The 16,859-nt window shown below is 42.5% G+C and overlaps 2 protein-coding genes across 2 annotated transcripts; both read right to left on the minus strand.

The window, feature by feature from the left end:
• Positions 1 to 807: 807 nt before the first annotated feature.
• LOC124693136 (LMBR1 domain-containing protein 2 homolog A-like) lies at positions 808 to 8,184 on the minus strand. The gene is made up of 14 exons (XM_047226590.1): positions 8,017 to 8,184; positions 6,680 to 6,756; positions 6,004 to 6,162; positions 5,511 to 5,724; positions 5,353 to 5,439; positions 5,120 to 5,259; positions 4,580 to 4,660; positions 4,013 to 4,077; positions 3,636 to 3,811; positions 2,985 to 3,115; positions 2,806 to 2,893; positions 2,416 to 2,629; positions 1,932 to 2,020; positions 808 to 1,759 (listed from the first exon to the last, which is right to left on the minus strand). The coding sequence occupies exons 1-14, from the start codon at positions 8,182 to 8,184 to the stop codon at positions 1,283 to 1,285; spliced, it is 2,166 nt and encodes a 721-aa protein (XP_047082546.1). The 3' UTR covers positions 808 to 1,282.
• Positions 8,185 to 10,340: 2,156 nt separating this feature from the next.
• Positions 10,341 to 13,002, minus strand: LOC124688336 (50S ribosomal protein L11-like). Its single transcript, XM_047222023.1, has 2 exons — positions 12,899 to 13,002; positions 10,341 to 11,113 (listed from the first exon to the last, which is right to left on the minus strand). The coding sequence occupies exon 2, from the start codon at positions 11,093 to 11,095 to the stop codon at positions 10,625 to 10,627; it is 471 nt and encodes a 156-aa protein (XP_047077979.1). The 5' UTR covers positions 11,096 to 11,113; positions 12,899 to 13,002; the 3' UTR covers positions 10,341 to 10,624.
• Between the last annotated feature and the right edge of the window lie 3,857 nt (positions 13,003 to 16,859).

A 16,859-nucleotide genomic window follows, 5' to 3' on the forward strand; every position in this document is an offset into this window, starting at 1 on the left:
ACAACATTTCTCCTCACCGTTGAGCATTTCTCCCAGTTTGTGGATCTTTGGACACTTATTTCTAACACCCACCTCGACACCGAGGTTGATGATGCTATCGTTTGGAGACTACTGAAGGAAGTTCTCTTTCCATTCCAACTAAACTAAGTGAAAAAAAAAGGGGGAGAGCAAAACAGAAACACAGGAACAAAGAAACTATGTCCAAACCAACGAGTCCTTTGGTCAACTCTAAAGAATGTATCGGGAGTTGGGAGTTAGCCGTCTCATAGGAGTGATAGCTGGGTTTTTCACGGAGGATATGCGTCTAAATTTTGATAAACTTGAGACCTTTTGTTTGTGAACAGATGTAGTACTTCCACCATTACTAAAAAAAAACTTTCCTCAACTTTGTATAAATACGGAGGTATATAGACATATTTTAGCTATGGATACATCCGTATCAAGAAAAAATTGAAAGGATTTTTTATTAGAACGGATGGAGTAGTATATATCCACCGCCCTTGCCAAATCATGATACCAGGTTCAGTGTTAAAGCATATTTTGGAACCAAATTTGCCACATCTCCATGGTTTTTTTTCCATAAAAACTCTGTGCAAGCTATTCCCTGTGGAATTCATGACCAGAGAAGCCTGTGTACACTGTATAACGCATCTCTTTACTATGAAATTCAAACCTACATTCCGAAATATCACCTAAATGCCTTTTATTTTGTTTGACTACTATGGTTCCCTCGTTACAATGTAGTTTGCTTTAAAAAAAAACTTTCGGATGTGATTGGGCACTGAGATAATATATACCACCAGATAGTTCCGCAAAAACACTTGTGCACTTCCTTTTCCATTAATAAATGCATTAGATCAGTCACTTGTTTCAACACACATCATACATCGTATGCATACCTTTACAGCTTAAACTCGTCAGCTTCAAGTACGAATCGGTTATCTCCAATACAGATTCAACATTTAGCAGGGGAAAAACATGTCAGTAATGCCTACTCCTGCATAGTATGTGTAGTGAAGCAGAAAGGTTGTCATACAGCCACGCTCCCATGATCTCTTGATGGGAGAATCCGCTGCACTTTCTGCTGGGTCTGTCATCATGTCATGCTTTCATGTTCGCAGCTTTACAGATGGGCAGGGGTCTTGAGCTTCCAGAAAGCACACGCCAAAACCATCATCTGATCTATACATCCTGTATTTTTTTCTACTATTCTGCATCTAATGTTACCAAATCCATTAATTCCTGAGTTTCAATATTCTAACTTCTAAGAGAAAACCACGGCCTATCTTCTTGATCCTGGAAATGTAGGATCGATGCCTCCAGTATCATCATCGTCGTCTTCGTCAAGGTAGTCTACTGGTAGATCTGCAGGACGCCGTTTTATCCTCTGGAAGATGTCATCAAGAGATTCAGGGGAAGAGATGTTTGAATGGGGAGTATATCCTGGATCTTGGCGCAGAGGAGTAAACTTCTTGGCACCCATATTCGCTTTGAAGTTCTGAAAACCGTTCTTCATTGAAGCCCATGTTTGGGAAATTGCAGGAGGCAAGCGCTGTTCAGAATTCCCTTCTTCAAGCAGAGATACAGATGTTGATACAGTTTCCTTTTTGACAGGCTTCGTTGACTGCCGACTCTGATCTCTAACAGATGAATACTTGCTGGAAATAATTTCCCTGTTCTGAGCATATTTCGATTGACCAGCTCTTCCATCAACTCTTGCAGAAGTTGTTCCCTCATTCATCTCCACTGTATTTTCAACCTGTGCATAACACAAGAAAACGATAAATAAGGAGAAATGCTAGTAACTAAATAAGTAACAAAACGATATAAAATTTGGCTGACGACAATACAGACCTTTCAAACAGAACAAAACATATAACTGCTAAAAAAATTGGGAATAGTGTAGTAATTATGCTATGCAACAACAGTACCTTTCCAGATTCAACGTCTGTGTGTTTGAATCTTGCCAATGGAATAACCTGCTCGCCAACTTTATATCCTTGTTCAATCCAAGATCTCTCTGCAAAGAAATTACACATTTTGCTTAGGCAGACCATGCTTTTGAGCGAACAAAAGGCAGTATTGAAACCATAGCTTACACAGTGATATATAAAAAGGTCAATTAAATTATATGATAATCAGCAATTCTATTTAAAGCTGGATAACCCAGGAAACTGTTTATTCACAGCAGTGACATGTGTGTGCTTTCCATCGCAGAAGAAAACAGTAAAATTGAGATCCCTATGGTAGGGTGGAAGCTGAAATGCTGAATGGACTAGTAGTTGAAAAAAGAAACAAATAAAATAACAAAACGATATGCTCACGACAAATAGAAGATATCCACATAGAAAAATCTACTGGTATACTAAAGATAAAGAAGGATATGCCCCACAGAGAAATCTATGCAGTTCTAACCTTTTTGCAGTATGATCATTCCAGACGGATCAAAGCCATCCAGATTTTCTTCTTCTCGCTGGAACTTGAACACTTTCCAGCTTCCGAAATAGTCAATCACACGTCCAAAGAAGTTACTAGCAACAAGTAGCGTATAAACAACCATAATTAGTGGATAGATCCTGTTGAAGCCTCTTCCAAAGAAAGGAACTGCATCATCAATGTTCCCCATTCTCTGCAACATAAGGTTTGTTCAGCGGTTAGCTAGGTCTTATTCATATGATGAACAATTAGCATAGAAATAAGACTGAAAAGCTGTGGAGCATTCCCTCTTAAAATATCAACTAATACTGCCTTCACAAAACAGAAGCACATAGCGTAAGTAACATGGACAAACTGTCAAGCTATTACCTTCTCAAAAGTAGTTTTAACATTGCCACCAAGGCGAATGAGATTGAGGAAGTTATAAGAAATGGGAGGTGCATATCTTGCAACCATCCTGCAAAATAGCATTCGATGCACAGCCTAGAATGAGTTGAAGGAATTGTGGACAGGAAGCACATGAAACAGAAAAGGCAGAATACACTTACGAACAAATCATAAGCAAGCTGACAGAACTTGTTTGTCGTGGAGTAAGAGAATAAAACATTAACATCCCAATCTGAAATAGTGAATAGTACGTGCATATACACATATACATCAAAGGGACGAATGCAGCAACCTGTAACAAATAGGGCGTAAGTAAAATCATGAAGAACAAGGTTGATGCTAGGGTTGCAAGCGGCACGCTATGCTACCCGAACAGTACAAATTTGATGGATTCGGACTGATTTCCTGCATTGCAATTTTTGCTAATTACCATGTTTTGCGGGATTATGTGGGACCCGCTTCTGCAGCCCTAGTTGATGCTACAGAACGAATGTACAACCGGATGACAGTATAGGGCATTCCATTTATTAGATGGATATTTTATACTGCGGAAATGACAACTGAGCAAAAGGACATCATGCCTGTTATACTCAGTCACCTGGTAACTATGTTGGCTTATTTTAGTCTGGATGTGTTTAAATAAAAAAACAGTGCCCAGTGCAAACAAACTACCAAAGCTACCACCATTAACACAATGTAATGCACTGTAGAAAGCAAGAGCCATAGCCCATAGTAAGTAACAAAAGTTCCCTGTAAGCTGAACAAGGGAGAGAGGCATTTTTAATATCTACATGAAGCACCCAGTTTCTTACCTGGACCAGAACCTCTCTCTTTCCGACCGATTTTACAAGAATGGAAAAAAGTGATAAATCAACACCACTGGGCAGCAAAGTAGCTTCAGCCAACAGTATAGCAGCTGACATGCATCCAAGAGTAACAGCAAGTGCTTTCTGAAGCTGCTTTCTCAATATACAGCGCCAAATGAACTCTGATAATGCAAAAAAAAGAAGTACCAGAATCAGTTCCATACACTGAGCAGCCATAGGCATTACCTAAACTTACTAACAATCTCTGCGGCTTGGTTAAAGTTTAGATTGTTTCGTCTAGAAATAGCTTTTAGGCCATTTTGACCAGTCCATAGGTAAAGAGAAAAACAATAAAAACAGTTTGTACAGGTCAGAGGGATTACCCATAGTGTCTAACAGGGATCCGAGTGTGCCTGACCGGCTCTCCCTAAAACTTGATACATATTTCCTGCTTAGATAAAATGAAATTAGATCAGTAATGGTAGATGTTGGATCTCAGAGGACTCCAGACAAGTATAATAAGTTTGCAGTACATATTGATCAAGGTTTTGCAAACAAGATACTCAAGCATATTTTACAGCTCACACATCTATAATGGCAAAAGATTATTCAGACCACCTATCAAACTATTCTTGGCTAGTACCCGCATCAGAACCAGCATACTAATCGAGTCATTTGTGGAACTATCAGCAGTCCCTGTTTGTACACAGTTCTACCTGCTTCCTGTTTAACCAGGTCAATACCTTCATCATGGCGTGCCACTTGGCTTCACTTATTTAACAGAACTTTCAAGTTGGTGTAGCTTTGTGCGGCATTACAGTGCAAGAAAAAGGTTCCCAAAAATAAATTATAAAAAAATACAATTAATGGGACGAAAGAAATCATTATAATCCCTATAAGACAAATCAGTGAAGTTGTTAGTGCTATTTTTTCAGGGTTAACAAACTCACCATCCAGTTGCATCACGGCGTTCATAATTTTTAATGTCGTCCTCTAGATTGAGAGCTTCCATGACATAAGTCATGTATTCACTGTAAATAACAGAAAATAAAGTTAATATTATCAACTAAAAAGAGACACCGGGAACACCTTAGAATGTTGTTTTCCCTACACAACAGAATTTTGAGAACCAGTTTGGCAAGCCTAGAGAAATTTGGAGTTTATGGCATATATGGCACAGCTGAGAGAAAAGAGAAAGAAACAATAGTAACATGGTCCTGGGCCTGTAGCATTCTACCCAATGGTTGGCCATACAATCACGACTCATATAGAACCCTGCCTAAGCTGTAGCTTCAATTGAACACCTTCCTAAATCAGTCATAATTGCCTAACAAAAGAGTGTGGCAAAGTGAGGAAACCTTAGGCTGCGAATTACACTTCCAGTTTCCACATAAATTCTGAACTGCATTGGTTATACACTTATACTAGGCTTTACTAAGAAATACACGAAGAGTAATATCATCCTCTTATGTTATACACTTATGTCATACCTTTTACACCGATAGTACTCCTCATGGGCCCTCCTAAGTTGACGTCGGAGAGTGGCCATTGTCTTATCATCTGTGTCATAGTCCATATCATCTTCACCTAATCTGCCACCAGAAGGCTTGAAAGACGGATCATCCCGCAGCTGAAATGTACATAAAGTCACACGTTATCATCTCTAATTGCATGGTTTTAAATTCAACTATAAATAGTACTGTAATATTAATTGCTTTGGTACCATTTGAGCAACCATTTGGTCAATAATATCCATATAAGGTCTTAAGAGATCACGCTTTGACATTTGGTTCGAAGTGGCTTGAGCAACCTAGAAAAGGAACAACACTTCAGCGACTGCAACAGATATGAATATTATCAAGCATTTGGATAAGTACTTACAACAATTGTATTTGAATATTCTTGATGGGCATTATCAAGCTTTACAGCCATCTTGGCAACTCTATGAGAAAGTACTTTTTGGCGGTGAGTCCAGTCTGCATTTTTCCAAATGTTTTTTGGAATTTCACTCAACCCAAAACCAAGAAGAAAAGCACCAGTCACCAGTCCAAAGGTATTTGAGCATGCCATTGCAAAGCCCACAATACCTCCATCCCTGTCAGAAAAAAATATTTATTCCAGTTCAACAGTCAAGATTATACATCACAGATATTTCAATGACAGCCCTTGTCTAAAACTAATTTGTCAGCACTCAAGGTTACACAGCTGATTTGTGCAATGGAGGTAGTATTTGTCAGTGGTAATAATCACATTATGTTTGCTTACTAATCAAAGGTGACTACATCTAAACAAAATGCTGGATAACTTGTTCCATATTGACTCACATATCAGTGAGTCATAGAACATAGGAGCTCAAGTGGAGATTTGAACATACCAAGCTCTATGCATGACTAAAAGAAGTATGAGTCCAAAGAGGCCAATAGCTCCGACAATTGAATAGAAGAGCAAGTTCATGTGAATACTAGTTTTTAGCCTTTCTTTAACAGTGAAATCCCCAGCATCTTCATAGCCTTGAATAGTAGGAACGACAGCCCTGTTTAGAGATACAGAGACAAGCTTTGTTTAAGATATAAACATCAACGAAAATGACAAGGATAAAAATTACTTCATCCATGAAAAATAAACAGTAGTACAGTACGAATTGAACTAAGGTAGTAGCCCCAAAAAGGCACTAGGTTGTCGACTGTTCCACTAGAAATAGAGTAGGCAACTTATACTAACAAGACAAGCTTAAATACTTGTGAAATACCAAACAGGCAACAAAGCATATAAGAGAGGACATGTGGTTTCCAGTATTTTTCCATTTGCATACCATGCTGTGCAACACACTTAATGATTTTTTTTTCAAGCACAGACCTAGCAACTAGTAAGTTCAGCTTATGCTGAAACAGATGCGATATGAAAATACTGTTCTGCTAAATCACTAATCTGGGAACCGAGGAAGCAGATCTAGAATGAAAGAAAATTTGCATTTTTAAAGTAGCACTGATATCTTGCTGTAAGAAATACAGGAAACCATGCAAGACATGTTGATGATTGTAGTTTCGTACCATGTTAAGATAAATGTGCTCCAATACGACCAGCTCCAGAAGAAGCCGATTCCACCTTTATCAAAGCCAATTAATGTCTGCATGCGAGGTGATGTAAGAATTTAGATCAAATAAGTATATGAAGATCATTTGCCAGCACGATGCTTGCATAAGATTTAGCATAAAGGGATTGCACTGTTTACTGGCCCATATATTCGACTATTAACTTCTCAACATGTATATGATGCAGTATAGCAAGTTGGCAACTAACATCCTAATGAACATGGCATCAATGAAACATGTATCTACAAAATGTTATAAGAAGGATGCTAATGTAGCTGACCTAGGGCTTCTTAGTAGGAAAAGGTAAAATTTGGTTTGTAAACATTTCCCCTACACCAGATATCTATGCCTCTTGGAGAGAGCCAAATTCATGCTCAACTTTCATGCAGCTATACAGCTAAAGAGAGAGAGCGTTCAGACTAAATGTGTGTGAAGCTTAACTACATAGTCTGACAAAGTTCGAGGAATTCTATGTCTGACCAATGTTCGATCCGATCGTTTGGTTCTTAGTTCAAAGTTGCTGCTTGTTACAGCTGCGTGCTCCGGTTTGCTAAATTCATGTGAACTGTCAACTAGCTACACAGGGATTTTTTTTCTTCCATTTTATGTGTCATATATATATACTCTTATCGTTCGGCCAATTAACCACAAATTAATTTGGCCAATGTTCGATTCCATAACTATGGAACATCGTGGTGCCAATTAACCACAAATTAGTTTGGCCAATGGTTGATCCCATAGTTTGGTTCTTAGTTCCTTGAACTCAAAGTTGCTGCTTGCTACGTTCATGTGAACCGTCAACTGGCTACATGGGCTTCATTTTCACTTTGTGTGTCATATTATACTCTTATGAGCATAAATAACAGCACAAGGGGCCCGCAGTAAGATCACGGAACATCACGATGTCAATTAACCAGAAATTAAGGGGCAAAGCTGAGAGGGGGACTTGTCAGGAGCTAATTGGAGTCTCGGCTAAGTTGTGTATGCTGCATTTGAAATGACTATGAACTGAGTAATGGACAGATGACCTCTCTGATGGACCTAATACCCTATTCACGCAGACCTCATTCGGGGACCAGAAGAGGCAGCAACTGAAATGTAATTCGCCAAGCACTCTCTCGGTTAAATTTCTCCCTTCCATATGTAAATCCTAATTTGCCCAAAACAAGAGGACGGAATTCGCTAAGCCCGGGCCGGATCTCGGCGCACCGACAAACGAAACCGGGGGCGGGGGATGGGGAACGCGGGTAATGGAGGGGTTGTGGTGACGTATGTAGAGGGACGTGAGATCTGACCGTCCAGATGTCGGCGGGCACGAGGATGATGAAGGAGAGGGAGCAGAACCAGGCGTAGCCGACGGTGGCGACGACGTAGCGCGGCACGCCCGGGCCGGCGAAGTAGCGCAGCGTGACGATGACCATGCCCAGCGTCAGGGGCAGCGATATCAGGTAGAAGACCCACATCTCGCCCGCCCTGCCGCCCGCCGCTTGGCCGCGCCGGCCGGAGGAGGAAGCGGAGGGGTGGCGGCGGCGGTGGATTCCGGCTGGGTCGGAAGCTTCTCCTCGTCGTGGCCCGGGCCGGCGAGGTGGGGTGGGGGAGATCGGGGCGCTCCTCCTTGTCTCCGGGGAACTGGTGAAGCGCACGGCGGGGCGGGGGAGAGGTAGGAAGAAAGATGGTGGTGGTGGTGGGCTCGGGCAGAACAAGTCGTTTTCTTCGGAGAGCTGCAATTTCGGTACGAGGGGAGTAGCACGCACGCAAAAACGACGAAATATATTATGCGTGGGCAATACAGCTCTCTCGGCCAAACTTTTGACCCTAACATTTTATTAGGATGCACTACAAATACTCCGCCACTTGCATTTGAATATATTTTGTCCAAAAATTAGTCTTTTAGAATACGTCTTCGTAAGATTTTCTTAAGTCTTGTCAATTCAGCTTTAGCCTAGCCACTGGATTTAGCTCCAGACAATTCTTTGGATTCTTTTTAGAAAATTGCTAGCTTTAATAAATCACCAAAACAAGATTACAATCAGCTCATTGGCTGTGAACTAATAGCGTCGGATATGTTAAGATCCTTACCTATTTTGGTATGATCTCTTGTAAGTACTGTGTTTTGCACTGCCACATAAATCGTGTCTAGTGTGGTGTGTGGTATTCCACAAAACACTGCATTACTACTTATAGTGGGAATAACTTCACTGGTACACCAAATTTGCTTATGTGGCGGTGAGTTAATGAGGAGAGATGAGGATAGAGTAACATAGCTAGTTACTATAACATCACATTTTTCAAGATACAATGAGTCTACAAGCTAAATAATGAAGACATCTATGATACTACTTTGATGTTACTAACCACTATAAAGGTAGTAACATAGAGTAGCATGTTACTACTCCATGTTACTTCCCACTATGACTAGTCTAATAGTCGGCGTGAGCTGGCAGAAGTTGAGCATTACAAATACATGAATCAAACTTAGAGCTGCACCTAGTACTGCAGCCACGGGCCGCGCATTTCCTCCATCCATTTCTCTCTCCTCCCTCCCACCGTGAGAGTCGCCTTCTTCTCCCCATCGCCTCTCTACTCTTCCTCTGTCAGCCTCGCCGGCCGTAGTGGACGGAGATGGGGGGAGATGGGGGAGGCTGACGGGGGACTTTGTGCATAGTAAATCTAGGCAGTGCCGGATCCAAGATTTTCATCAAGCCTGGTCATCCTATAAGCCCGGCTAATTTTTTATCAAAATATTCATCAATTTTTCATCAAAATTGGTTGTGCTGTCAGCTGAAAGCCCAGGGCTTAGGGACGGTTGGGTCCGCCTATGGATCTAGGTTGTCTTCACCTCGCATCAGTTGTAGGTCTAGTTGTTTGCATGTATGGCGTATGGAGAGAGCAAATTCATTTTCTCCCGTTCCAGAAGCTGGAACATAGGGATACGGTACGCTACAATGAACTCGTGTAAATTGTAACCCCGTGTAATCCTGAACCTGACAAAAGACTGGACGCTCGAAATTGAACTCTGCAATCAAGACTGAAGGGCAGAAACAAATGTTGTGAACTTGTAATCCTGATGTTGATGGCTTTCTAGGGTCACCACTGTAAATTAACCTCCCGCCCTGGGCCCTCTTATACTTGGACGTCCCTTATACTTCACATGTGAGTTTATTTGATTGTCGCCTTGGTCACCCCTGGCTTTAACTCATTTACACTAGGAGCTCTTCAGTCCGACAGTGTTTCCGTCCCGCAGTACACTTTGCCATGCAACAAATCTTATTTCAGGAGGAAATAAACAACATTTCTGCATTACAGATACAATACACCAACCAAACCGGAAATTGCAAATTCCCGAACTGCTACTGATACTTAATCGTTACTAATACAAATGAATCACGCATTCCTAGAGAGCATGGACACAAAAGGATGCATGTAAGAGTAGGAGCAAATTCATTTAAAATTACAACCCAAGATATATTCCTTTAAAATTATTAAAATATCAAGCAGCAACACCACTAAAATAACATCTTCATGTTCTGTCGCCTATCAGTAGGTGGAGAAAAGCATTATAACTTCAAGCCTACGATACCCAAAACAGAATTCAGTGCAACAATGTGAAGCAAACATCTTCACATGGAAGGCGTTGAAGTTACAACTTCCAGTGAGACAAGAAGTTCAGTGCCATCTATCTGTTCCAGAAGACAAGTTCACGCAAAGCTCAAACTTATTTCTAGCCAACCATCCCCGAATGGCTGCATTTTTTATAAAATAGTGCCACGTACAACCTGAATAAGAAAAACGGGGAATGATTTCCAATGATGCAGCCTTTAAAAGAAAATCCGATACCTACTTCCGTCCAGGTCAGATAAAACCAGACAGTTGCAGATCAAAGCACTATAACTACGGTCGAGGCTAGTCCAGATCCTTAACAATTTCGATGCCCATGGACTTGGCCGTGCCGATGATGGATTTGGACAAGGCCTCCAGCGACATGTGCTTGCAGAACGGATCGGTCTGCTTCAGCTTCGCGATCTCGTAGACATGACGGAGCGAGAGAGACGTCACAATGCTGTGCCCCGGGCGGCTGCTCGCTGTCTCAATGCCTGCTGCTTTCTTGAGAAACCATGAAACCGAGGGTGACTTGACCACAAACTCGAAAGTGCTGTCCTTGTAGGCAGTCAAAGTGACCTGCATTGGAGTTTCTGCCTTGTACTTCTGTGTCCTGGCGTTGAAGTCCTTGCAGAACGCCATCAGATTAAGCCTGTAGAAGCCGAGAGCTGGTCCAACGGGCGGTGCAGGTTTGGCAGCTCCAGCGGGAACTAAGAGACGGATTGTCGCTAGAACAGGTTTCCGCGTCGCCACATCTTTAAGTGTTGTTGCCATGTTAATCCTTGTTCAGATCTGCAGTAAAAACCCACGTCAATTAATATGGCAGGTTTGCTCGGAAACTACTATCTGTAGATAGCCAGTGGAACATAAGTAATTAAAATGAAGGTTCAGTGCAAGAATGTAGATTAAGTGAAGAACAAACACAGATTTCTGACACAAAATATTCTTGTCAATGCAAAAAGGTTTCTGAGGTTAACTCAAGGTTTGTTAGTCTGCCTTCTTGAAAGTTATCACATGGAGAAGGTCCATGATTTCCCACAAATAATCCATGTAGCGAATAATGCATAAACAGCCACGAAATTGTTGCAAGAATGTCCTTACACATAATAAACTGTGTCAAATTCAGACTTCCTCATTTGCTTGACTGAGTTAACTCCAATCATTACTCTAAACTGATAACCTTGTAACAAACACACCATAAGGCTAACATATGCTAAATACCCAACAATTACTGCCTAAGTGAGGATGTTTGCTTCATGTGAAGATGCCTGCAACCATTACTGCCTCTTAGGAGGAATGTAAACCAATCTTTTCAATGAAATGAAACGCAAAGGTCCTTTTCGTTTTCTCAAAAAACCAATACTCTGCACCGAAGCACCAAGTAACAAGGATTACGAGTCAGGCCTAGTCCTTAGGGTACTAACTCATAGACTAGTCGTGACTAGAGCTCGACTAGTCAGCATGTAGAGTCCAGCAGTACCTACTACAAACAATCCATGTAATGAATAATGATTAATGAACAACCACAAACTGATGCAATAATATCATACACATGATAAACTAAGTGGAAAATTCAGACTTCCTCATTTACTTGCCTGAGTTACCTCCAATAATTACTCTGAACTGATACACCATGAAACAGACACACCATAAAAGGCTAGGGTATGCTAAACACCCAACAATTGTATGTCTAAGTGAAAAATTCAGACCTTCATACATGCCTGCGATCATTACTCTGAACTGAAACACCATGTAACAAGGACTACAAATCGAGCCTAGTCCCTAGGGCCTGTCTCAAACTTGTATGTGACTTGGGATAAAGAGCCTTCTTTTCTATCTCAATATACTAGAAAACAACCCGCAGATAATTAGCGTTCAATGTGAATGTACAAATCTTGTCCACTCAGATACCTCCATGACACGAGATTTGGTACATACAGGTTTTAGAAGCATTAGAATGTATAAGGAAGAATTTTGTCTTCTTCGACCACTCAGCATCTTGTTTGACAGTGTTTTTCTCGCTATCCCACCCACCACCAGTCTCCCTCAGCCTGAGCTTCTTGAATATGTGGAAGTCATTTTTCAGTTTGTCCCATTTATTTTTAAGTTGGGGCTGCTTGTACTCCAGTCCGGTAATTGTTCTGAATTCATTAGCAACCTCTTCATGTGCATTGGGTGTCAAGTGAGTGTTTGGCCTATAACCCTCCGCGCACTTGTTTGACAAACAACTCAACAATTATCCTAGTGCTGTCCTCGGTCCATTCAGCAGCCATGTTGATACTAGTCTACAAAATTGGTGACTTGGTGTCAGTGTGTCACTTCTATTGGTGACATATATCAATTTTATAAAATACCCAAGTGCTCACGGTTTCAGTTAAAACATGACGTCGGATTACACTACCATTTCAGTTAACAACACAGTTTCAGTTAAAATAAATAGCAAGATACAGTACCATTTCAGTTAACAATACAAAACTGCACACAGTTTCAGTTAAACAGATACCAAGATGCACAGGTTTCAGTTAAAAGGTACCAAAATGCAAACTTGCAGCTAGCAATTTCACTGGTTCAGCTCACCTTGGGCTCCTGGAGGAGGACGTCGGGGCAGAAGAGGTTGATTCTGTAGGACACCGGCTGCAGAAGGTCGGGATGAGGGAATCTGGCTGTGCTTGAAGTCGAGGGCGAGGTCGAGGGGGATGTCGACGAGGGCCGCCCGACGGAGGCGGAGAGACGGTGGTGGCCGGGGCTCGGCGCGCGGGAGGAGAAGCAGGTGGCGTGCGGGCGGGCGGAGATTCAGATGTCGCCGAGGCGGCCGGGAATGGATGCGTGCGGGGGAGGGAGGCTTCGGGAGAAGAGGGGCGGCGGCGACTGCTTGCTCACCGGCGGGGCGTGGTGGCGGCGGCTAGGTCACTGTGGGCTGCATCGCGATGTGTCGTGGTCCAGGGAATTGAGGAAATGTCCACCGGCCCGAGCCCAAATCTTTGCGACCCGTTTGTGTGGATCGGCCCGCGACAGAATATTTTTCGCGGTCCAGTCAATTAGGACAGTGGTTCAGGTTGGCATTTTGGCCGCTCACCGTAGTCAAACATTTGAATAGAGTTTAAAAGCGTGCCAAAATTCGATAGAAATTTAGTTCATTCAAACATAATTTACATAGTTCAAAAAAAATAAAATCCTAGTTTCCAGCGCCGTCGTCTTCATCGTCGTCGGAGACGAGGTCGATGAACGGAGGGGGTGCCCACACTTGTTACACCCACTCCGGGACCTCCGGTGGCTACGGGCGATGCGCGTACTATGGCGGAGAGTGGCTGGCGGCGCGTAGTACTGCGGAGGGGGCGGCACCATCTGTTCGCCCCGCGCGGCCTGCGGTGGCGCATGCAGCGGCAGTGGTGGTGGCGAGGCGACGTGTTCCGCAACCATCGCCACCGGTCAGACTTCTGTTGTCGGGTCTCTTCCAAGCGGGCTCAAGGCACGCTTGGGCGGACACGTGGGTTGTCTGCAGCGTGTCCACGCAGACGCATCGGTTCCCCAAATTTGGTGCGTCGATGGGTCGTGGCGAACGAGTCGGTCCGTTTGGGTCACCCCGCTGGAGCGCGCGGCCGGTCCATCTGTCTGCGCGAACTGAATCGGACACGGAAAGACCAGATGGGTCGGCCCACTAGAGGGCATCTCCAGCTGCGCGAGGACGCAAAGTGATGGTTTTCGTCCACTCAATCGAAAATGGTGTGTGCAGTGTGCACCCGACCCTAGCCTCTGACGCAAAATGATCGGCATCCGCTTGGGGACTTAGGGCGTGATTGGTTGCCTGCAAAGCCTTTTCTCGTACCAAAATGAAAAAATTCTTTTCATAACACAGTTCTTAAACCAACCCAGATACTAGCAAATTGGCCTAAGAAAAACGGTCGAATCGGCTATTTCTCCAGAGCCAGGCCTGGCGAGCGAAAGTGATCCCTTCATGGCTGGAGGCATACGAGCATGTGTATATAAACTTGTCACTAATCTGCATCAATTTAATCCTCTTCCATCTACAAAATAGTCAGTTGGTTTGAAATATGATGTACACGAAAAAGATACGTATTGATGTTACGAATTAGTTTCCATTAACGGTTTTGGCTTTGTCAAGTATTTGAATGATAATTTTGTGTTTCCTTTGAAGCTTTTATTTGCCAAATTTAGTCAAAATCTTTGCATTTGTTTGCGCGTTTCAAATTTCCTTCATCTCACTATCACGCACGACTTTTTTGTTCATAGTTTTCCATTTTGATACCCGTACACGAGTACATCTACGTCTTCATAGTACATTATACGAAGTTGTAGATCTACTCGTTTATGAAAGGTTGAAACCTAAAAGTTTGAACACGAGAGTAGTGTGAAATGGTGAGGTGAAGATACTCCCCCCAAAGGAATTTTGACATGGTCGACTATGTGCGAAAAATTGACAAAACTCGTTCAAGAAAAGCTAAAAAGAACACGAAACTGAGTTTGAAACGCTCGATGAAACGACAAACCGATCACGGGAATGTAATCACAACATCGATGCACAACTTTTTCATGTAGACCTTATCTTAAATCGATGAATCGTTAGGCAGATTATAGTTGATTATGATTGAACTAGTTTAGTTAACCACAACCCTCCTCAACGTGGCGGGATAGAGGAGAAACCGTTGTGAGCAGCAAATCAGGCCCGTACGAATTCCTGTGCATGGTCAGCTCACGCGTTCGCCTGGCTGGTATCCGGACCCGATGGGCAATGACTTAGTTAAGCAAACAATTATTCACTAATATTGGTTGGCCAAAAGGACCATCTTTATACACGAGTTAACATAAACTACGATGACCGTACCTACACGCTATCGTGCGCCTACTATGACCGGGGTTACTAGCAGCAAAATTCGAAACAGCATTTTTTCCTGCACAGCTGCTTTCCCTATACATCAGCTTTTCATGCACAGCTAGCCAGCCACAGCCTAAACAAACATGCCCAAATTTGATGGAGCTTTCCTAGGCACTACAGCGGCGGCAGGGATGGTGCTCCGAAACCATCATGGGGAGGTAATTTTTGCTTCCTGCTGTGATAGGGAATTGCAATAATGCAACAGAGGCAGAAATCACTGCTGTTGAAGAAGGTCATCTGGCCTTGCACTGGACGCAACTGAAGTTCACAGCTAAATCTGATTGTCTCGAAGCTATGAAGATGATCAAGGAATCCACTCCGAACACATCAGTGTATGCATTCAGGATTAGTGCAGTCCGTGATTTGATTATGGAAAAAGATGGTACCATTGTAAAAGTAAGCCGTGAGGCAAAAACTGTAAGCCATGAACTCTCTAGGCTAGGTAGGTCACATGGTAGAAAGAATAGAGGCTGATTCAGTAGAAGCCAAATATGTTAATATATAGATTTGCACAGAATTATGTTGACCTTTGGACGTTTGACATATATTTAGTAGATAGTGAGTATAGTTTTAGTATAGAACTAGCAAAAGTGCCCGTGCGTTGCATCGGAAAAATAAAAAGTAAAACATTTCAATGAATCATCCGTGGTGACACTTCTCCGTTGTGCCACCATAGAGAACAGTGGCCACGCTTTCTCTTATTTAGTGATGACCTACATGATTAACATGTCATTGGCATTGTCATAGAAAACTATCAAAAATTTATGTACATATGCGTATAAAAATGCAAAAAAAGTATCTCATATACAATGCACAAAACGTACGACGCTTGAGCTAAGGCGAGCGGCGGCGAATGTTTTTCCACTTCCCGAAATTAAACCTTTGTAATCTTGTCGTTGTTTTGTATAATTCTTGCAGACGATTTTTGTTTGCGCTTCGAAGGCGGTACTAAAGCTACAGCTTATCTATATCATTTATGTGTACTTCTTGATAAATGTTTTAATCATTCTTCTGGACATCCTCCCTATATGTGTACTTCTCAATGACAGAATTAGTGGACCATCCACCATGATGTGCACTCCCCGGTGTCATTTTTACCTCTTCGCTACGATTTCGAAACCTTCCCAATACCGAGATCTACACTATGATGTTGAATATTTTATATCCCGGCAAATTTTCCCTAACGGATGTGTAAGTCCTACACTAAATATGTGTAGTTCCACGATATATAATATGGATATGTACATCATACAGTGAATATATGTAGCTCCTCGATATAGAATGTGTACTTTTAGATAGCATTACAATTATCTGTAAGTAACACACAAACATGTTTACATCGATGAAAACACCACTGAAAAATTAGTACGCACTTTTTATTCGCAAAACGAGCTTGAAACAAACAAATTTTTAGCTCTCAGACATTTTAACAAACGTGTAGAAGACATACTGCTGCCACCAGCGCGACCATGCGCTGCAGCTCCCTGCACCTCGCTGTACACCGCCCCTGCAATGGCATCAGCTAGCAGAGAGATGGCTAGGTAAAGAGAGATACGGGAGATACTCATCGGGGAGTTGGCAGCGCTTCGTGTATGGCACCAGAAAAATGGCGGCGGAGACTCACCGGCTCGTACTGGGCAGTTG

This window comes from Lolium rigidum, chromosome 2 (genome assembly GCF_022539505.1).
Source record: "Lolium rigidum isolate FL_2022 chromosome 2, APGP_CSIRO_Lrig_0.1, whole genome shotgun sequence".
Lineage (NCBI taxonomy): Eukaryota > Viridiplantae > Streptophyta > Magnoliopsida > Poales > Poaceae > Lolium > Lolium rigidum.

Bases quoted from the DNA above. Each gene is read 5' to 3' on its own strand.
- LOC124693136 (XM_047226590.1), bottom strand. From the start codon at position 8,184: ATGTGGGTCTTCTACCTGATATCGCTGCCCCTGACGCTGGGCATGGTC. The intron at 6,163-6,679 runs GTACGAAACTAC...ATCTCTAAACAG, and splicing joins AGCACATTTATCTTAACATG to GGCTGTCGTTCCTACTATTC. The intron at 5,440-5,510 runs GTAAGTACTTAT...TTCCTTTTCTAG, and splicing joins AATATTCAAATACAATTGTT to GTTGCTCAAGCCACTTCGAA.
- LOC124688336 (XM_047222023.1), bottom strand. From the start codon at position 11,095: ATGGCAACAACACTTAAAGATGTGGCGACGCGGAAACCTGTTCTAGCG.